This window comes from Ictidomys tridecemlineatus, chromosome 2, assembly GCF_052094955.1.
Source record: "Ictidomys tridecemlineatus isolate mIctTri1 chromosome 2, mIctTri1.hap1, whole genome shotgun sequence".
Classification (NCBI taxonomy): Eukaryota; Metazoa; Chordata; class Mammalia; order Rodentia; family Sciuridae; genus Ictidomys; species Ictidomys tridecemlineatus.
Window position 1 is genome coordinate 215,046,512 of NC_135478.1, and position 19,089 is coordinate 215,065,600.

Sequence of the window (19,089 nt, forward strand, 5' to 3'; positions counted from 1 at the left end):
AGTTCTTCTAATCAGTGGTCGATCAGAAAACTCTATTTCACTTCCTCGTAAGTAAGATGCAGATAACAGCATGCACCTCACAGGGACACAGTGAGAATTAAATGAGTCAGTACATGTAATCTGCTTTGAAAAAGTGCTGTCATGTTGTAAGTGCCAAATGATATCATTTTAGTAATTATTCTGAAAATTCTCTCCTAGATAAGGCTCACCTAACACTAGCATCTGCTGCTGTCCAATACTGGAAGAAGTTTAGAATGTATCCAGAACCCTCCCTAGACATTTCATTTCTGACAAGGTTCTGGGGGAAACTGTCAAGCTTGGCTGATGTCGTGACATTTCACATGCCTGGATCTTCTCCCACCTGGTATTTTACAAAGCCAACTAATAACACAAAAGCAGACAGCTTGAAGGAGGAGGAGAGAAAGTGTACCGAGATTAAATGAAATCCAAGGAATGCAATTTTGTCCCCTTATGTCAAAATGCATTTGTTCCTCATTAATGGCTGGCTGAAGGTGGAGGATGACAATGTTGTCCCTTGGAGTCTGGGGAAGAGAACTGCCATTAGTTTTCTAAAATTACACTTTGCCAAGGAAGTTAGTAAAGCACAGAAGAGACTTAACCATGTGAGCAAATATAACCTTGCCTCCCTGCGAACAGCTACCACACGGTGCTCCCACACCGACCCAGGCACCACTTCAAGGGTTCTAAACTTGACCTCCATGGGACCACTCAAGTTTCCTCTAAGGATTTCATCAGTTTGTGAACTCTCCTTCATACTGGGGTAGTGACCACAACCTGTTGCCTTCTCACTAATTTCCTGGGCAACCTTATGGCTCTGCTCCTCATGCAGAGTGGAACTTCCTGACTCTAAACAAACTCCCAATTGTTACCCAGGACCACTTTCTTGAGAGCCATATTAAGATCTCCTCTCATTTAGTCACTCACATGGGCTCACAACACCCTCAAACACAGCTTCCCCTAATCACATTTTGCACACCTGTCACCCGGGGTGTTGGAGGGGAGGTGGACTGCCATGCCATTGTGACAAGCCCTGGAACACTCACTGACATTCAATTTGCACCTGACTCTTGCTCCCCCCTGCACCCCCCTGCTTCTGCTTTTCCAGAGATGCCGTTGCAATAAGCTCTGGGTTCTTTTTTTTCTTTTTATTGTCCCTGTGTAAACTTTCAGCCCATTAGAGTCAAGTCTTCCCTTATGCTCTGAGATCTCTTCCTCCTCAAATTAATTTCTTTAGTACACAGTTTCTCTCAGCCTCACACAAGACTCCCCTCACCCCAACTCCTGCCTGGAGTAATCATCCTACAGAGGAATGAGCTAGGTGCTTTGGTGTCCCAAGATCGCTTTAATGCCACTGACACCACAGGATCTTCTCGATGAAAACACCGGTCACCTGGGAGAGGTCTCATTGGTTTTTTCAATGAGAAGAGATTGTGTGGTGACAGTGACTGTCATCAAGGATTGACCATGTGATGTCAATGATTGATTAAGATCACAGAGCTCAGTGAGGAAAGCAAGACGTATCGTAAAAGAAATCTTAGGCACAACCAGAACTCCATGGATTTACGCTTGATCTTGAGAACTCTAAAGCTACCTGCTTTAAGCCATTTTCTGATCTGAAAATGAGACTGATGATAGAACTGGAGTGAGTACTAGATAAGAAGATGCACACAAGGCTGTAGCACATTTCTGGTAAATATCAAATGTTCAGAAATAACGTATGATTGTCGTTATTATAATTAGCACCTCAATGATATGCCAGTTTCTACAAGTCTTATTTTTCTTACTCAGTCCTAAATAATACATCATAGTTGAACCCAGAGTTGCAGCTTTGATGAACAGAAAGCAAAGCTTGACATGCTCAGAGTCTGTCAACATGGGTAGGAGACAGAATTCAGAGTAATTAACCGTCTATCATTAATAAGAATGCCGTTGGAGATGGGTGCATGTTTGCAATATTTGACTTAAAGATATGAAGAATAAAATCCCTAATTTGTGTTGCAGAGAAGACTTTTAAAGTTATACAATTATTCTACATTTTTCTGCCTTGTAAATATCCTGTTTAATGTTTTCATTAACACCTCTTAGGGGTTGGGGTTGTGGCTCAGCGGCAGAGCACCTGCCTAGCACAGGTGAGGCACTGGGTTCCATCCTCAGCACCACATAAAAGTAAATCATTAAAAAAATAAGGTATTGTGTCCCAGCTTAAAAAATATTTAGAAAAAAAAAAACATTCCTTAGATGGTTCAATTTAAGATGTGGCCCTTATAACATTCACTATAAAGATGCATGAATTTTTGTGAAGGACCATAATCTTACCAGGCATTTGTTGCCTAAAGAGAGAGAGCTGTTTTTGTTGTTGTTTTGTTTTGTTTTGTGAGGCAGAAAAAGCTTCACAACTCTGCCAGTCTCCCTTCAGGCCTAATTTAATGACTATAATAAACTGCTTTAAGTTCTTCTCAGTAATGCCAATATGAGATTCTACCTGATCATTAATCTAGATACAATCAAGTGTGTTTCTAACTAATCTTTAGTGAAATTCCTTTGCACTGGCCTCCTGTTTAAATATTAATTGTGAGTGTAAGTGTCCAGTAGGAAAGACTCTCTCCTCCTCCTCTTTGGGATTCCACCAACCTAGAATAGCACTTGGCCCATGTCGTTTACGATAATATTTATGAACAAAAGAGTAAATGAAACACAGAAGTTGAATTTCTCTGGGACTGAACCATGGCCCTGAGGCTTTAGCACGGTTTGGTGTTGGAGCTTCTCTGAGCTGCTTCCTGTGGCTTTTCTCTTTGTGGACCCTGGAGGAAACTCCAAATTAGCTGTGCATTTCCGTCCTGTCTGATCTCTGGATCAGGACATGCATCCAGGCTGGATTCTCTTCCCACTCTGTTGCATTTTATCTCTACTGGAATTCATGCATATAAAAAAGAAAGAATAAAGAACAAACAGATAGTAGATGTCCCTACCAAAGAAAGGTAAATAATCTGTTTCACTACTATATGTTCTCCAATTAAATTGTTATGAAACATCTACCACCCTATCCTCAGATCAGCTGTCAAACTGGGCCCAATTTAAATAAAATTATAATCAATGGCTTCCTTTAGCAACTTCCTAAAAATTGCTGACATTTACCTTGGGACATTTTTGAATTGTCAGTGACAAGCTATTCAAAACATATGCAGGAAGACCTCTTTACAACAAAACCAAACTGAGTCAAGGCTTCTGAACAGAGATTTAAAATGAGTTTTTGACACCTGCCAAAGTCAGACAGAACACTCATAATTCAGTTGTCTTCTGCCTGGAGAAGAGAAGAATGCCTCCGGAATCTAAAAGGAACTCTACAGAAGTTTTTGAATCTTAATAAGAATAGACCAAAATCACATCGACAATGACTAGTCCTGTGATCCCAGTGCCCAACATGTTTTCCTGAAGAAGTTTTTAAAGGTTGTTAATTCTTTTCGATAGCAGTTGAACAGGTGCTCAGTCTCTAGGACTTCCGTTGTGACATGACAATTGGCTGTCACGGCTCACAAATCATTTGGGACAGCTATACTTCCAGACCTTCCTCTGATTCATGAAAGTGTTACAAGGTTGGGAAAAAAAAAAATTTAGATCACATCTAATTCAGTATTTGTTGGGTATCGGGTTTTAAGTCCCTGAGATGATCAGTCACAGAGACTAATGACCAAAAAGTCTACACTTTAAGCACAAAAGCGAGACACATTGCTATCCGATTTATGAGCCGAAGGATTAAAAATAGACTAAACTTATCAAATATCAAGGAACTTTTATGACATTGGCTGAGACAAAATTTATTTTGCACATTGTGATTAACAATTTCATGCTTTCATGGAAATTTATAACAAATTTCTAGGCCTTTGAAATGTGCGATAGATGAATATGCTACAGAGTGAAATCACTGTGCGGCTATTACAGACTGTCGTCTCCGCCCAGTTTCATGTCCCTGGTCTATCAAGGGGAAGCGAAGGAGAAGACCAGGCAGCGACTTTCCTTGGTGGCACTGCAGAGAGCTCGCCAGGAACCGCAGTTTCATCGTTTTTGCTTTAGAGGCTGAGAGGCCAAAAACCTGGATCCACGTTTCACATTCTTCCTGACCTCCTGCTTCTCTTTGTGGCAGTGAATGTCACCACTGCTATTGACCCAGTCAGCCAATCCCATGCTTCCCTGTGCGGCCACCCCTACCCAGACATCCCTGTGGCTAAAACTGCAGCTCCCCGGGGTGGGATTTGTTTTTAAGTCACTGAACAGCTGACTGCCACAGGCCTCCAGGTCCTCACCTTCTCTTTTCCCACTGTTTGTTCCCTCTCTTTTCCCAGAAGCCCTGTTCTCTTGGATTTCAGTTCAAAACACTTCCGGTTTCCCAACTAAGCTTCCAGTGGCCTCTTCTTTCTCTCCCTGGTAATTCACTCTCCTCCAAATATCTTCCAAATACTGATGCTTCTTTGCTCCTTCCCTTCCCCCTCACCACACACACCAGACTTCTATTGTCTTGCACCTTGACTAAGTGGGCTCCCTGCACCTGAGATTCCTTCACACTCCATTCTGTTTTAAATGCCAATGTGACGGCCACTCCTCCCATCACATCATGAGCTCTTCCAGGGCAGGACACCCATCTCTAGCCATCTGTAGATCTCCCGCAACCTCTGTTAAATGTGAGGTTTCCAACACGTGTCAACTGACTGTTTAAGAACGGCCTAACATTGCAAGAAGAAAAATTGCCTTTTCATGACAACTGACTGTATTCGTCATCACCATCTACTCATGTGTATTATGCTCTGTGAATCAGGGGTACAACGGGGACCACCCCGCAGAATTTGATTCAAAGGGAAAGTCAACTCCTGGTATGAAAACTGCCCACCAGACAAGAATCTCAATGCTCAGGCATCATAGTGTGAGCTGATTCTTTGGCTTGCCGCTGGTCTACACACAGGCCTGGGATGAGATACTATCCGAATATCCAGAGCTCACGAAAGTGGAGTCTCCTGCCCTGCTACTTACTGGACTGGCAATTGATAATGACAAACCTTGAAGAAAAAATGTCTTTAAAGTCCCACTCATGCTTCTTTAATACTCTTTCATGCTTACAAAGAGCAAAAATTACACAAATGTCACAAGGAAAGGAAAAGAGGAAGCAAATACACAGGAAATGAGAAAGGGTGGAAATTCAAAGTGGAGGGAACATGCATTTTTGTAGTAGAATTCTGCAAATTCAGATTGTTGGGAGAAGAACCGTTGAGAGCAGTTGGAATAGAAGCAGGTAAAAAATTCAGGCCCTGTCTTCTGTCACATCAGAGTATCAGGCCAAAGTCACTTCCGTGTTAAGAAGTGAATCCATGGGATGGAGTTTCCTGGCTATTCAAAATGACTAAACATTTTATATAAAAATGCTAATATAAGGTCATTTTAGCTTGTAGCTGGTAATGGGGTGAAGAATTCCTTTTCTGCTCTTATTGCAGGGAGGACCATCCATCACTATCTCCATTGGGGTAGGAGCCGTTGTAGTTGAGCCAGTGAGACATAGAAGGATGATGTCACTAAAGCCAACACAGCGGCTTTAGATCTATGTGCTCAGAAAGACAGACAGACATTTTCTACTTCAGGTTCCAATTTCTATTTATCCAAGTGAGATCTTACACCTATTTGCTATTTAAAGTGCTAAAAATCCTTGCATAGGTTTACAATCACAAACTGTTTTATTATCATGTTTTTGTCTGCAAATGACAAGTTGGTTATCTGTACTGGAAAGATGTGAGGAGGAAGTGTCGTGATAAAACACTATTTAGTTTAAAAACTGTCACTTTACAGAAGGAAACACGTGTGGCCTTGCAGACATGCCAGGAAGAGCCCAGAAATTCAGCTTGTCAGCCCTGGCTCAAGTCTGCACCAAGCCTTTGAGGATCTGAGAGATGGGGTCTATGTGTAACCCTAAAACAATTTTTTTTTACCAGAAAAATACATGATTGTAATTTTTAAATGACAACACTTACTTCATCTGTAAATAGAAAGAAATCAAGAATTTATAATGGTTTATAAGTAAAAATAACCAACAAAGCAAACAGCCAAAATGCACGAAGCCATAATGGAATGAAGATGAATATGGACATTGCTACAGTTTGGATGTTGCTCACTCCCTAAATGTGGGTGTTTCAGGGTCTTATTCCCCAGTGTCAATATGTTGGGGGGATGGATATTAGAATGGATGGCATAGAGGGAGGTCCTTGCTGAGTCTGGAAGAAACTGTAGGGCCCCAAATGCTGCCTGGCTTCCTGTTTGGTGATGTGGTCTCTCATTCTCACATATTCTCCCACCATTGTCACCTTTCACAAGGTGAGGCAGGCAACAGGGTCCTTGCCAAAGCCTTAGCAATGCTGTTTAGACTTTTAGCCTCCGAAACTGTGAGCTAAATAAGCCTATTTTCTTTATAAACTAAGCCTGCCTCAGGAACTTTGTTATAGTAATGGAAAACTGACTGATACAACTATCTTAAGAGGGGGAAATAATACAGACCAAGAGGGTTGAGAAAGGATGGAATGCATGAACTGTCATATGTGTTTCCATTGAAAAGCTACTCTGAAAATTTTTTGAGAGGAGATGTATATTCCTAGAAACAGACTTGCTCTGAAGATTCCATGTTTTATTCTCTATGAAGAAGAATAAAAGTAAGCATTAGCCTAGTGATAAATAGCATTACCTAAAAAAACATTTCCTTATTTTTAGCTTTCTACATAAAATATTTCATAAATGGATTCATATACTTTCCTAAAATCTGGGTGTCAGAAAAAAACACTATTTGAAAATTAGTTTTTTTTTCTTAACTACTTGGTAACTAACACTTTTTGGACTCATTTCTTTTCTTCAGTTTGGCAAGTGCTTGCCAAGATTCTGACTGCTCAGTGGGGAGCTACCCAGAGATCTGGAGAGAGAACCAGCAACATAACACACTTCAGGAACCTACAGCTGGTGGACACCCAAGTCCCCTACTGGTCTCACTGATGCATCCTACCAGCCCATGTTTCCTCATTGGAAATCCAAAAAGAAAGAATGGAGAGTCCACCGGCTCTCCTGCCTGACTCAGTGAAATTAACCAATTGGGTAAAACCTTCTCAGTCCCCTCCTCTACTCCCTGATTAGACGACTGAAAGATTTTAAAACTGCTCTTATTTTTAGAATCATTCTTCTTGACTCCATAATTATGACAGAATAAAAATATTTTTCTAGACTGCAACTTGTAAAAGTCACACAATTTCATTAATGGGATTACTAATCAACAAAGATAAACTGTTGTAAAACTTGATATTAAACCCCGGGGGGACAAAAAGTTCCTTGGAATGTATTTTCAGAGGTAAACTAAAAAGTCACCGTGGTCCAGGAAGAAACAGTTGCATATAGTAATGGAAAACTGAACTAGTATAACTAGTTAAATTTTTTTTCTAACAATATTAACAGGAAAAGAATGAAAAAGGAAAGCTGGAATGGTCTTTTTGGAAATATCATAATAGAATGTGACCATCATTTGGGGTACATTTGATCGTCCCAGTTCTTTCTCTCCTCTCACCTGCCACATGAAGGCAGATGGAATCTCTACCAAGGTCCCTGTATTAAGAATTTGAAGTCAAGAAACTTCCCTTCAGGAAACATATTTAATTCTTTACTTTGCTGGACCACAAAACAGTATCAGCCCAAGACATATACTCATGTCCCAATCAGAGAACGGAAGCCATCTCTCCTGAGAGCCATAAATAAAAAATAAAATAAAAATAAAACTACAGGACTTTGTTACATGAAGTTTTAATCTTTTTGTTCCATTTGTAATTCTCCCAACCAGCATTTTCATTTTAGTCAAATTATCTTAGCCATAACTTGGGAATTTGCTGAATTCATTTTTTGAATTCATTTTTCTGACATAAAAATGTGATGAGATTTCTAGAGACTAATTAAATGTAGCATCAACAAGGGTTTCTTTTTTTCTTGCCTTTAAAAATGTACTCTCTTTTCATTTTATGTAAGTGTTCCAACAGGCCAGGAAAACTCAATTGAATTGGTATAATTAAACGGAGCCTCTCATGAAATACACCTCAGAGTTCATTACCACCTTAGCCAAGCAATCCTATACAAACACGTTTTTGAAACGTTCAGAATAAACATCTAGACTTCTGTTATTGATGTTCTCCTTACTCTATGCCAAAAGATAAAATCAGTTATTATTACAGTACTGCAGTAAATATTGAAATGTTTCTTTTTTCTCCCTGAGTGCAGTAAACCCATTAATAACAATCTAAAGATTTTTTTTTTCTCCTTTGGTAGAGAGTCCATTTGCAAGTAAATTTTTTACTCACAAAGACAAGTGAGAGTCTTTCTTTTTCTATTTAGAGTCTGTATGGGTTTCTGCAGTTGCATTCCTTATGATAACACCTTAGGAATTCAGATTGAAATTAAAATTTAAGGTACATATTATTCACCCACCTTATTTTACAGAAAATAAATTTGGGGTAGAGGTTAACAACTTTGCAGTATCTCATATAATTGATGCTGAAAATCTGCTCTAAATTAAAGGTTGATTTCCTTTAGTTCCCCTTGCACCCTCCAATTAAAAAAAAAAAAAAACTTCCAAAATCAAGTACTATATACAAAGTTCAACCTTCAAACAATTTGACCCAAAAAGAAAAATAACCAAAGTTCTGCCAAATGTATTTGGGACGATGCTGCATTATGGGCTGAGCTGAGAGGATGAAGTCCTGGCCCCTGGGTATCAGAATGCGGGGCTGTGTGTGGAGATAAGGTGTTTAGTGAGGGAACTAAATTACAATGGGATCATTTGGGTAGGTCCTAATGGAATAAGATGGGAGTCCTTATAAGAAGAAGGAGTTGGACAGACGTATGTGGAGGAATGAAAACACATGGCAGGCAGGCCAGCTGCAAGCCAAAGAGAGAGTGGCAGGAACCAACCTAGACACTCCAGCCTCCAGACCCAAGAGAAAGCACTCTTCTGTCATTGAAGCAACCACGTCTGTGGCTCTTTGTCATGGCAATCCTAGCAAATGCCCACACATGACTAGTAAAAGAAGAGGCACGAAAAGCGCTAACATTTTTTGTTCCAATTCTACAAGTATTTTTTTTTAAAAGATACATAATGGAAGAATGAGACGACTGTTAATTTGTCACTTTCCAGAATTCCAAGCTGGATTAGAAATCTCTATGAGTTTCATATCCCTGTTTTGGATATTTGAACCCAAGTTTCCTCTTCTCCTTCTGAAAGTCATAGTATGTAGAAAAAAAAATGGGACTTTTGTATTTATTGAACTAATTTTATCCTTAAGGTCAGATTATGTTTATTTTTAAAACTGTATTGTTGTTTAAAAAAATGCATGAATCCCCTCCCTCTTTTTTCCCACCAATACACCTGGACCATGTACTGTATCAAAACCTGCCTCCCTCCAAACTCTCAGTCTCATCCCTGAATCTACTTCTGCAATGACCCCTTGTGCCCCACACATTCCAGCCACAAACCAGCAGTAAATATTTGCTTTACTTTCGAAGTGACCTTTTACTGTACAAAAAATGCTGAGTTGTAAGACTTCCTACACCTGCGCAGACATGAATAATTCATGTCTAAGCATAAATTTTAAAAGCAACAGAGATATAATTTTAAATTGTGAGTGAATCCTTAATGTATTGTGCCCTTATGTAAGTGTACTGAATGCTGAGCCGTGTGGCGCTGGCTTGCAGAAGAACACAGGAGCCATCCTCCACGGTAGATGCACACATGACCCATCCTGATAAGCCTATTTCAAACTGAACACTGCAAATAACTGTTCTAAAAGATTTTCCAAATTCTTTGGCTGTGCAAGAATTTATTTTTAACTGGGTGTCTCTTTGAATTTTTTTCTTGTAATAACACTTGAACTGCAAACCTCTAACACCAAAAAGTCACACATTTGAAATGCTCAAAATTGAGTTCTAAGTTAGTCCCATTCCACTGTTTCTTATAACATTTACATAGTATGATTTAATTAAAATACATAAATCACACACATACACACATACATACACACACACACACACACACTCACACTCACATACACATACATAGGAAAACACCGAGTTTATTTTAACATGGAGTTCAATGCCTTAAATGCTGTCTTCAAAGCAAATAGCCCTGGAATTTAATTCTGGCTTTATGTATAGTATGTTGGAAGCAAGTTTTCTACCATTTCTTGTTCTCAGTGTTCTCATCTATAGAATGGCAATAATACAATATGCTACTTAACATAGCTATTAAGTTGTTACCTTGATCACATTGCGAGATGCATGGTAGAGCATGGGTGCATATTACCTCCGTGTCTAAATGTAAAAGTCCACTTGGGTTCTAGCAGTCAGCAAGGCCAAACATTAGCTAAGTCCCTAGGCAGCAGAAAGCCTGGCCTCCTGCTCCATTCTCAGAACCATAGAAGACCCTGTGGTGTCCCATGACAAATCTTACCTACTTCACCTCTTGGATCCCTTTGAAGCAAATTTTCACAGGATTCTGAATTTTACCATAACACAACTTCAAAGCTGATGAGTATCCCAACGATCAAATGAATTTTTAAAAATATCTTTAAAACTGAAACGCAAAAGCATAATGTACACAGTCAGTGTCATACAGACAGATGCCTGGCTCCCCCAGATGATCAAAAAATAGAAGGAGGTTACCACGGGGAAGGTAGGGTTATAGAATAAAGGGGAGATGCTCCAATCAGAGGCCTATGCTCTGCACCTGCTTCCGCTTTTCCTTAGGTTACGGATCTCCCTGAGTGAAAGGAAGGCCCAGCAGAAAAAGAAAGATCTTGGGGAAACGTGCAGAAAATGTAGTGGAAAAAGTCTATTATCTCAGTTGCATTTGGGCTCTATTTGGAGAATTAGTAGGGGAGGAAACCCAAGTAGCTATTACTTCCTGTCCTTTGGAATTTTCCACTCAGCACTATCTTATGGAACTAGCAGAGAAGAATAAATAGCAAAAGAAAAGGAAAAGATGGCATCAGGATATGACTAAGTCAGGTCACTGTGGACAGCGGAAATCATTAGGAAAATAACCCAGAAGAGTGGGGGTCTGAAGAGAGAAAAGAAGAGGAGAGAATCAGCAAAGCTTACCAGACTCTTTCACTAAAAAATTTGAAGAACAAATAATTTTGCTTTCCAGAGAGCCTGAAACTAACTTCTACACTCCACTGTCTGGCCTTGGGCGCAACCATTTCTTTTAATTCTATGAACATAACAATTCTCTCCTGTTTTTTTTTTTTTTAATATATGAAACTTTACATGTTTCTCTGTTACAGGAATGATGCATGTTTGTTAAAATCAATCAGAAAATACACAAATTCAAGAAAAAAAATACCTGTAATCCTACCACTCAGAGATTAACACCTTGGAATGAAATAATAAAAACAGAAGCATGAACAACAAACCTAATTGTGATATCTGGAGTGCTCAGCCCTTTTGGAACCCTCAAAACTAGTTTTTGGAACCAAAAATGATGATCTCCAAATTGCAATCCATATATCAAGAGCCTGGACAGATTTCTGTTTCAGTCACACAAATACTTCTGGAAGGACAACTGGCCCTTGAGTGCCATTTATCCTGACATTCTTACAAAGGTCTGGGCTTGGCCACCCATAGCTTAATTCATTGAGCCAAACCATGAGTGATGGATGTCTCAGGTATTTCAGAGGAAGCCTCATGGCTTATAAGGGCACACATGCACATCTCTACTTTGGCAATGTTTTTGCTACTTCCCAACAGAGTGCAGGATGTGATAGAGTGGAGTTTACAAAGAGAAGGAAGGAAAAGAAAAAGTGTTCTGCCTAATGCATATCCAGTCTTATTTTCTAATTGGACAGCCCAGGACTCAATAGATGAGATAAACAGAACTTTCGCAACATATTACACAAATTTCAGAAAATGTCAGTACCAAAACTCTGATGTGACTAAATGGAGAAGAGAATTAAGAACTTTAGAAATCAGTTCAAAGAGTCTGCTAGATTACTTCCCTGGCCAGAGGCATGCAAACACTAACCCATCTGTGGCTGATTTGTATTCTTCAATCATGAAGATTGAAGGTTCTCAGTTCTTTATTTGCAGCTTTTCAACAATAAAATTCTTAAAACTCAACCCAAGACAGAAACTTAAGGGAAACTGGCCTATCAAAAACTATTTCTTTTTCTCTTAGTAAAACTCCCTTTCCTCTTGGAATAAAAATCAATTTTCTTTCATCTTTTACCAAGATGCCCTCATTTATGGAAAGCGATTTTGGAATGTTGAGTCATATTGAGCCAGTAATCAAAGATGACAATTTATACTTTTCTCATGGATCTGTGTCTAATTTTGCCTTCCCCAAGGTAATAAGCAAACCCACACGATTTAGCATTGGGAACATCCTGTTTTGGTTTAAATCATAACTGCTGTGCAAGATGGCATGCTACATTTAACATATGTTTGTGGCCGTTCACAGTGCCCTGGTCTCTGCAGAGCTGTTTTGCTGAGTTTAGCTCTGGCACTCTCTGAGTCTCTGCAGTGGGTAGGAAGGATGGATGATGGTCCTGGGTTTTAAAGGCAGTGGAGATGCTCCCAACTCAGCTGAAGGGGGGGAAGCTCATACCATCTTTATCCCCCACTAAGTGCAGCTATAAAACCTGGCCAGAATTCATAAACCAGTCATATGAGAATTTTGAAAAGTAAATGATAGCGGTAGATGGGAAGAAGACCTGAATTTAAAATACCATCACACTGCTGGTGAGAACCCCACCCTCCCCCCATAACCCCTGGCCTGGCCCTCAGGTGGCCCTGGGTGCAGGGAGTGACAACTCTGGAAGATGCTTGGGTGCTGGCTTGAGTTCCAGAATAGGCTCCTCTGGATGCTGAGAGAAATGGGGGAGAACTCTCTCTTTTCCCTTTATTTTCATAGCCCCAGAACTGGGGCCATTTTGCTATCCTGGCAGCAGTGGGAGCAGCCATGACAAAGGACTTCAGGTGCCAAAATTACTACTATCAGGAAAAAGAGGGGTCTCCTTCCAGCTCACGGTGGCTGTCATGCCCAGAGGCTTCCCTTTCTCCTCCTGCGATATCCCCGCTCCTCAGTGGACACCCTCGCTGGAACACTGTGGCAGATGAGAAAACCAAGGCCTTTGTTTTCTGCCTAAAGGACTGAAAGAGGGAGCCCCAGCAAACCAGAAAGTACCAGGGATGCTGACAGAGAGGGAGGAGTTCACAGGGAGGTCTGTGGACTCAGGGTTTCGCCCCTTGGTGGCAGCTACATGGGTCTGGCCCTCCACATCATGACCCAGACATTAGGACCTGGACAGGCCAGACCCCGCTCACATCCCATGCCAGCCATAGAGCGCACACATCAGACAGATAGTTGAGCACTGAACAGCCTCTGAAAACGAAGCTCACACTGTGAGCTTCAGGAGGCTTGTCCACCCCTGGGCCTGAGCTTAGCCGAGTCAGCCAGCCGCCTACTCAACAAATAATGAAGTTCCACCTTGAGGAGCTGGAAAGAGAAGAAGATAATGAATCCCAACCAAGCCGAAGAAAGGAAATAAAAAAGGGCAGACACTGATCACATTACAAACAAGAAAGCAATCAAGAAAAACCAATGAAACTGAAAGCCACTTCTTCAAATAAAAGAATAAAATCAATAAGTGACAATGAAGAGTGGTAAAGATAATAGAAAAAAAAAAGATACAAATTACTCCCATCAGGAATAAAAAAGGATTAAGACTAGAGACCTCACAGACACTACAGGGACAAGGAAATACGATTACCAATTCTACATACATTAATTCATGACTTAGATGCAGTGAACAAATTCCTCAAAAAACATCAAACAACTGTTTTGTTTTGTTTTTTTATAGGAAGGAAACTCACCATGTTAAAATAGATAACCGGAGTAATGATTCCTAAAATAGATCCATTGAGATTCAGGGCCTTGCTAAATTGCCAAGGCTGGCCTCAAACTTATGATCCTTCTGCCTCAGCCTCCCACTGGGATTATAGGTGTGCATCAGCTTTCCTGGCTCTTAATTGTACTCTTAATTGAATTCACTGCAAACTGGAAATGACCCAGATATCTTTCAGCAGGTGAAGGGATAACCACCCTGAAACCTCCTACAATGGAATTCAGCTTCAGCTATAAAAAGCAACAGATGACTGATACATGTAACAATAAATCTCAGGGATGTTGTATTCAATCAAAGAAGCCAGCTAAATAGTTACGAATTGCATGATGCCATTTAAAAGGTATCAAAAATATAAGACCACAGTGAACAATGGTTACCAAAAGCTGGGAACAAGTGGGTAGAATAAAAGGCAGCATTTCTGGGTGATACAGTGATACACCCTGGTTATGGTGGTGATTACAGGAATCTATCCATGACTCAAACCCTTGGAACTGTGTGAGCACCAGTGAGCTGCAGAAAGGCCAATGTTCCTGGATGCTAACTTTAAATATTAGAAAATAAAAGCAAACATAAGAAATATTCAATAAAACGTCAGTCACAGGGAAGTACAACCAGAATCTGTCCTGGGACATGTGTCACATTATATTGTAATCATAGGGTAGGAACTCAATTAGCTCTGTTCCTGGTATGCTCACCCCCTCCACTCCCCCAGGGAAGAAATCTTATCTTTCTGATCTCTAGCTTCAACATCCCACTGAGTATCTGAAATAAGCACTCAATGTTCTTTGAAAGATGAAAAAAATGAATTAAGCATAAATTGGGTCACATGGTTTCATTTTGATGGGAGAAAAGCAGGAGGGAAATGGAACCTAATGAAAGGGAGCTACCAAAGGATAAATGAACGCAAGAAAGAAACATTTTATAGTTTCATACTCTTTGGCATTTGTTAAATAGGAGCTGGTAGCTGGAACATTTAATGTGACTTTTCATGATTAACGAAAGGTAGTTGTGTGTATTTGTGCTTCAAGGAAGACTTTACCAGGAAACCTCTTAATTTTAAAGAATTTGTTAACTTCGTGACATGGCAGATTTGTGGAGAAATATTCTTTGTTTTGTCCTCTAGCAATGAGCCACTAAATACCATTGATTAAAATTCACCAGCTTATGTGTGGTCATATGTGATCAAAACAAAAAAAAAATTGAGAATTCTTCTAAGCATAAAGCTGAAATTTTGCAGGGACTCAGACGTTAGTTAGTAGTACGTTGCAATCCCTCAGAATCCATGCATCACACTGTCACCCCTGTGCATTCTCCCTCCCCCAGAAAAGCCACTAGGAAGCTCGTGAGAAAGGATTACTTTAAAAAAGGATTACTTCAAGCTGCTTCAAGAAAGCAACATTTGCTTGGGGAACAGCAGAAAAAGAGGCTTCTCTGAAAGAAAGGATCATCTGTTTAAAAAGAGAAAGAAACAGAGAGAGGTGCTCTGAACTGAGAATGGCAAATCTGAGAGCCGAAACGAATCAGAAAATCTCAATGCATGATGATACCAGGGCTCTTGACTTTCATAGGGACCAAAGCCATGTTAACATGATTTTTTAAGTATTTATGAAAATAGCCAATAACAGTCTGAGAGTGGATCAAAGCTAAGTTATCATGGCTATAATATAAAAAGACATAAAACACATCGATACACTTGGTCTTTCTCCATTCTCCTTGCTCCTTAGAATCCGATAAGATTCTGTTATCTGATTTTTAAAATAACACCCAGATTAAATACATTTTGATTACATAAATGTTTTATCGGTTATACATAGAAAACCTATAACATGTAGCATTTAATATATGTCACATACAGATATGAAATATTTTCTGATTGATATTTAGGTTTTAAAGATGGACAGGGCTTGCTACAGCCCATGGAGACTATCATGGCAATCCACCTCACTGTGGCACACACACTCCTGGAAGAGACCCGGCGAAAAGGTAAATGCCACCTAAACTGAACCTGTGGTGGAAATACAGCGACTACCGACACATTTCTATTGTTGACATTATCACTGGATAGAGGGATTTGCTATCTATCACTGGAACCAGCAACAGTAAGGATCATTATGAGCCACTCATCAAACTCAAGTTTACTGAACACAGAAAGTAGAATCTGCCCCAGCAATAACCTTCAAATTAGAAATTCATTTTCTTATTGATTTTTGACTGCTCAACTTTAAGCCCCATGAAGCAGTGCTTTGCGGTGTTCACCACTAGGTATACAGCATAAAATAGCTTCTGACAGTAAGAAAATGCAGAATAATTATTTTTTTTTCATGAATATATATTTTTAATACATAAGACTAGAATTGAAAGTAAGATCTAAACTAAACTTCAGGCATTGCTTTTCAATCCCACTAGACACATTCTTCTACTCTTTCATTCCACCAACCAACTGTTGTGGGGTTTCAGAACACTTCGTGTTAGACCTGTGAACAAGGCCAGCAACCAACGCAAAGATCCCTAAGAAGATATTGGCAATGATCTGAAATAGACCTGTCAACAGCAGGATATACAGATAGCTCACTGTGATTAATACCAAGTTAGACCTCGGGAGCTAGAATAGACTCATCAATAGTAAGCTCCGGTGGGGACGTAATTAATTCTGACAGTAAGACTGAGGAAGAAGTCTTTGGGAAGCAATCATTCCAGTGGGCCTTGAGAGATACACACGATCCTGAATGATGAGAGGCAGCAGATTGTCAGTGTTTAAGAGCAGGAATTTTGAATCCCGATTGCCTGAGTATGAATCCCAGTCAGAGTTATTGGCTTTGTGACCTTGGGCAAGTTGCTTAACCTTTCTGTACATCAGATTCCTTGTATACACAACAGAGAATGATTTTGCATAGCGTTGTCGGGAGAGTAAAGCGCCTGATACCTACGTAATGCTAGGTCAGTGCATAGGAGGTGGAGAAAAGGAGGAGGACAAGACAGAGGGAGGGTATCCAAATATCCTGATGTGAAATCCTACAAAAACATATCTTCCTTTTATTTGGTTGGTTTTGGCAGAAAACAAATATAATATCCCGAGTACACTGTGCACAGACTACTAAATGGGTCTAAGAATTTTACTAACTTGGTCCCAGTCTGGGCCACTGACCTTTCATTACAGTGAGAAATATTCACGTACAGACACCCAACACTCCACACATAACATTGGGGGTCCACCCACACATCAAGGGGGTAAGCACTTCCTTCCACTCTACCCCAACCCACAGGCAATGGAGGGGTCTAAGGCTTTGTCCGCTGTCCAAAAAAAAAAAAAAAAAAAAAAAACAACAACAAAAAAAAACAGTGCTTAGTATGGGATGCTGTAGGAGCCCCTGCAACCTGAATGAGACCATTAATCCTAAAGGATGGATGCAGACAGAGAGCATGAAGGGTATCAGGGCTTCCGTTTCAAATCCAAGAAGGGGACCAGACAGCAATCGTGGCCAGGAGGTGTCCTCAGCAGAGCAGCAGACCTGTGAAGGGAAAGGACGCCGCAGGTAGTGGAACCCTGAGGAGCAGGAGAGGTTGGGGACAAAATGTAAAAACGCAATGGCACTGTACTCACATGGAGAAGGAGCCGGGGGGAGCAGACACTCGCCTCAGGTCCGCAGCTTGCACCTGGTGGATGCTAGAGGCGGCGGGGAATGAGCAGCGAAGACAGAGTCAGCAGGACAGCGTGGACAGACAAGGAGCAAGCCGGGGAGAGAAAGAGAGACACACAGAGTTTAAACAGAAATTAAATGAGCGCATCACCAACAATGGTCGAAAGGAAAATCAAGCCAGTCATGGAAATCATCCAGAGAAGCCGGTGACAGCAATGAAGCCGACAGGACACATGGAAGGGGCTGGTTCCAGGCAAGCCACAGACCGACCGGACACAGGCCAATGCGGGAGGGTGGGCTGCGGGCACAGGAGGCGTGGCCATGGGCACCCTTGCTTCATTCAGGTCATCCAGGACACCCAGGAGAGGAGGCACACGCTTCCCCATGGAGCCACTGGCTGGCCTCCCACACCCCTCCTGGAGATTAGCAAAGTTACGCTTTCATCCAGCCTTCGAGATTCCCCAGGCTGTGCAAGAACACTAGCACCCAATTATTAATTATTATTAATTATTCAATATGTATCCTCTACTCACAATAAAAGGTGATCCAAACATATTCTACAGCATCATTATATTTGTGATTTTTTTAGATTTGTTATGTTAGTAATGGTTTCTGAGAAACACAGTGATGGAGATGGCATTATGAATCTCATCCAGGGGCGGGTCACTGATAGGACAGGCACTGGGATCCCAAGGGGGAAACCGAGGGCCTCCCCCAAGAACAGAGACAGATAAACCAGCAATTGCCCCATTTCAATAAACCGTGTGTGTGATGAAAGCAACCAAGCCAAGTAAGGGGGCAATCAACACCTAGAACTAGAGAGAAGGGGACACTTAGGGAAAGGGCTACTCCTGGAGCCCCAGGAAAGGAGGACAAAGAAGGCAATGACCAGGAAGGCTGTGAAGCTGAGGAATCGGGCTCTTCATTTCTGGAAAGACCATCTTAGCTGGGTATTGGAAGAGACTGTGTGAAGGGCAGCAGCAGGGGGTGCAGGGAAATGAACCCCGAGATATTTCGGCCATGCTGCAAGAGGTAACTCATATGGCCTTGGAACTAAGGCTGTCTTACAAGGAAAGAAGACACTCGGGGAGAGAGTCAAAGACTTGGGCAACAAATAGAAGGCAGATCTCAAAAAGAGTGGTGGCTAGTGAGCAGATGTCAAAACATGCACTTGACTGAGATGACCCCAGGGGTCACTGTGAGTGAGTGGAGGGTGGTTCCATTCACACACATGAATGGGATAGGCTCACGTGGATGGCAAGAAGGAGAAGCCAAGGAAATCATTAAAGAGTCCAGGTTCCAGCATACAATTTGAGGATGTTATGGGATACTAAGGTAAAAATGTGAATTAAGATATTTGGGTATGATTTTTCGATTTTAAGGGGAAAAAACAAAAACAAAAACCCAGGCTGAAGTCAGAGGTCTAAGATGCAACCTCCCAGAGAAAGGTCAGATTCAGGAGGAAGAGCAGC

General features: G+C 40.9%; 1 protein-coding gene across 12 annotated transcripts in view; it reads right to left on the reverse strand.

Moving 5' to 3' along the window:
* Window positions 1-19,089, reverse strand: part of Dgki (diacylglycerol kinase iota) — a 425,847-nt gene that overhangs the window by 121,393 nt on the left and 285,365 nt on the right. For 7 of the 12 annotated variants that reach the window (XM_078040589.1, XM_078040588.1, XM_078040586.1 and 4 more), the window contains one exon: window positions 17,581-17,643. The exons of the other annotated variants lie outside the window; for them this stretch is intronic. In XM_078040589.1, coding sequence (XP_077896715.1) covers window positions 17,581-17,643 — 63 coding nt within the window. The remainder of the gene's footprint in view (window positions 1-17,580; window positions 17,644-19,089) is intronic. 12 annotated transcript variants of the gene reach the window in all.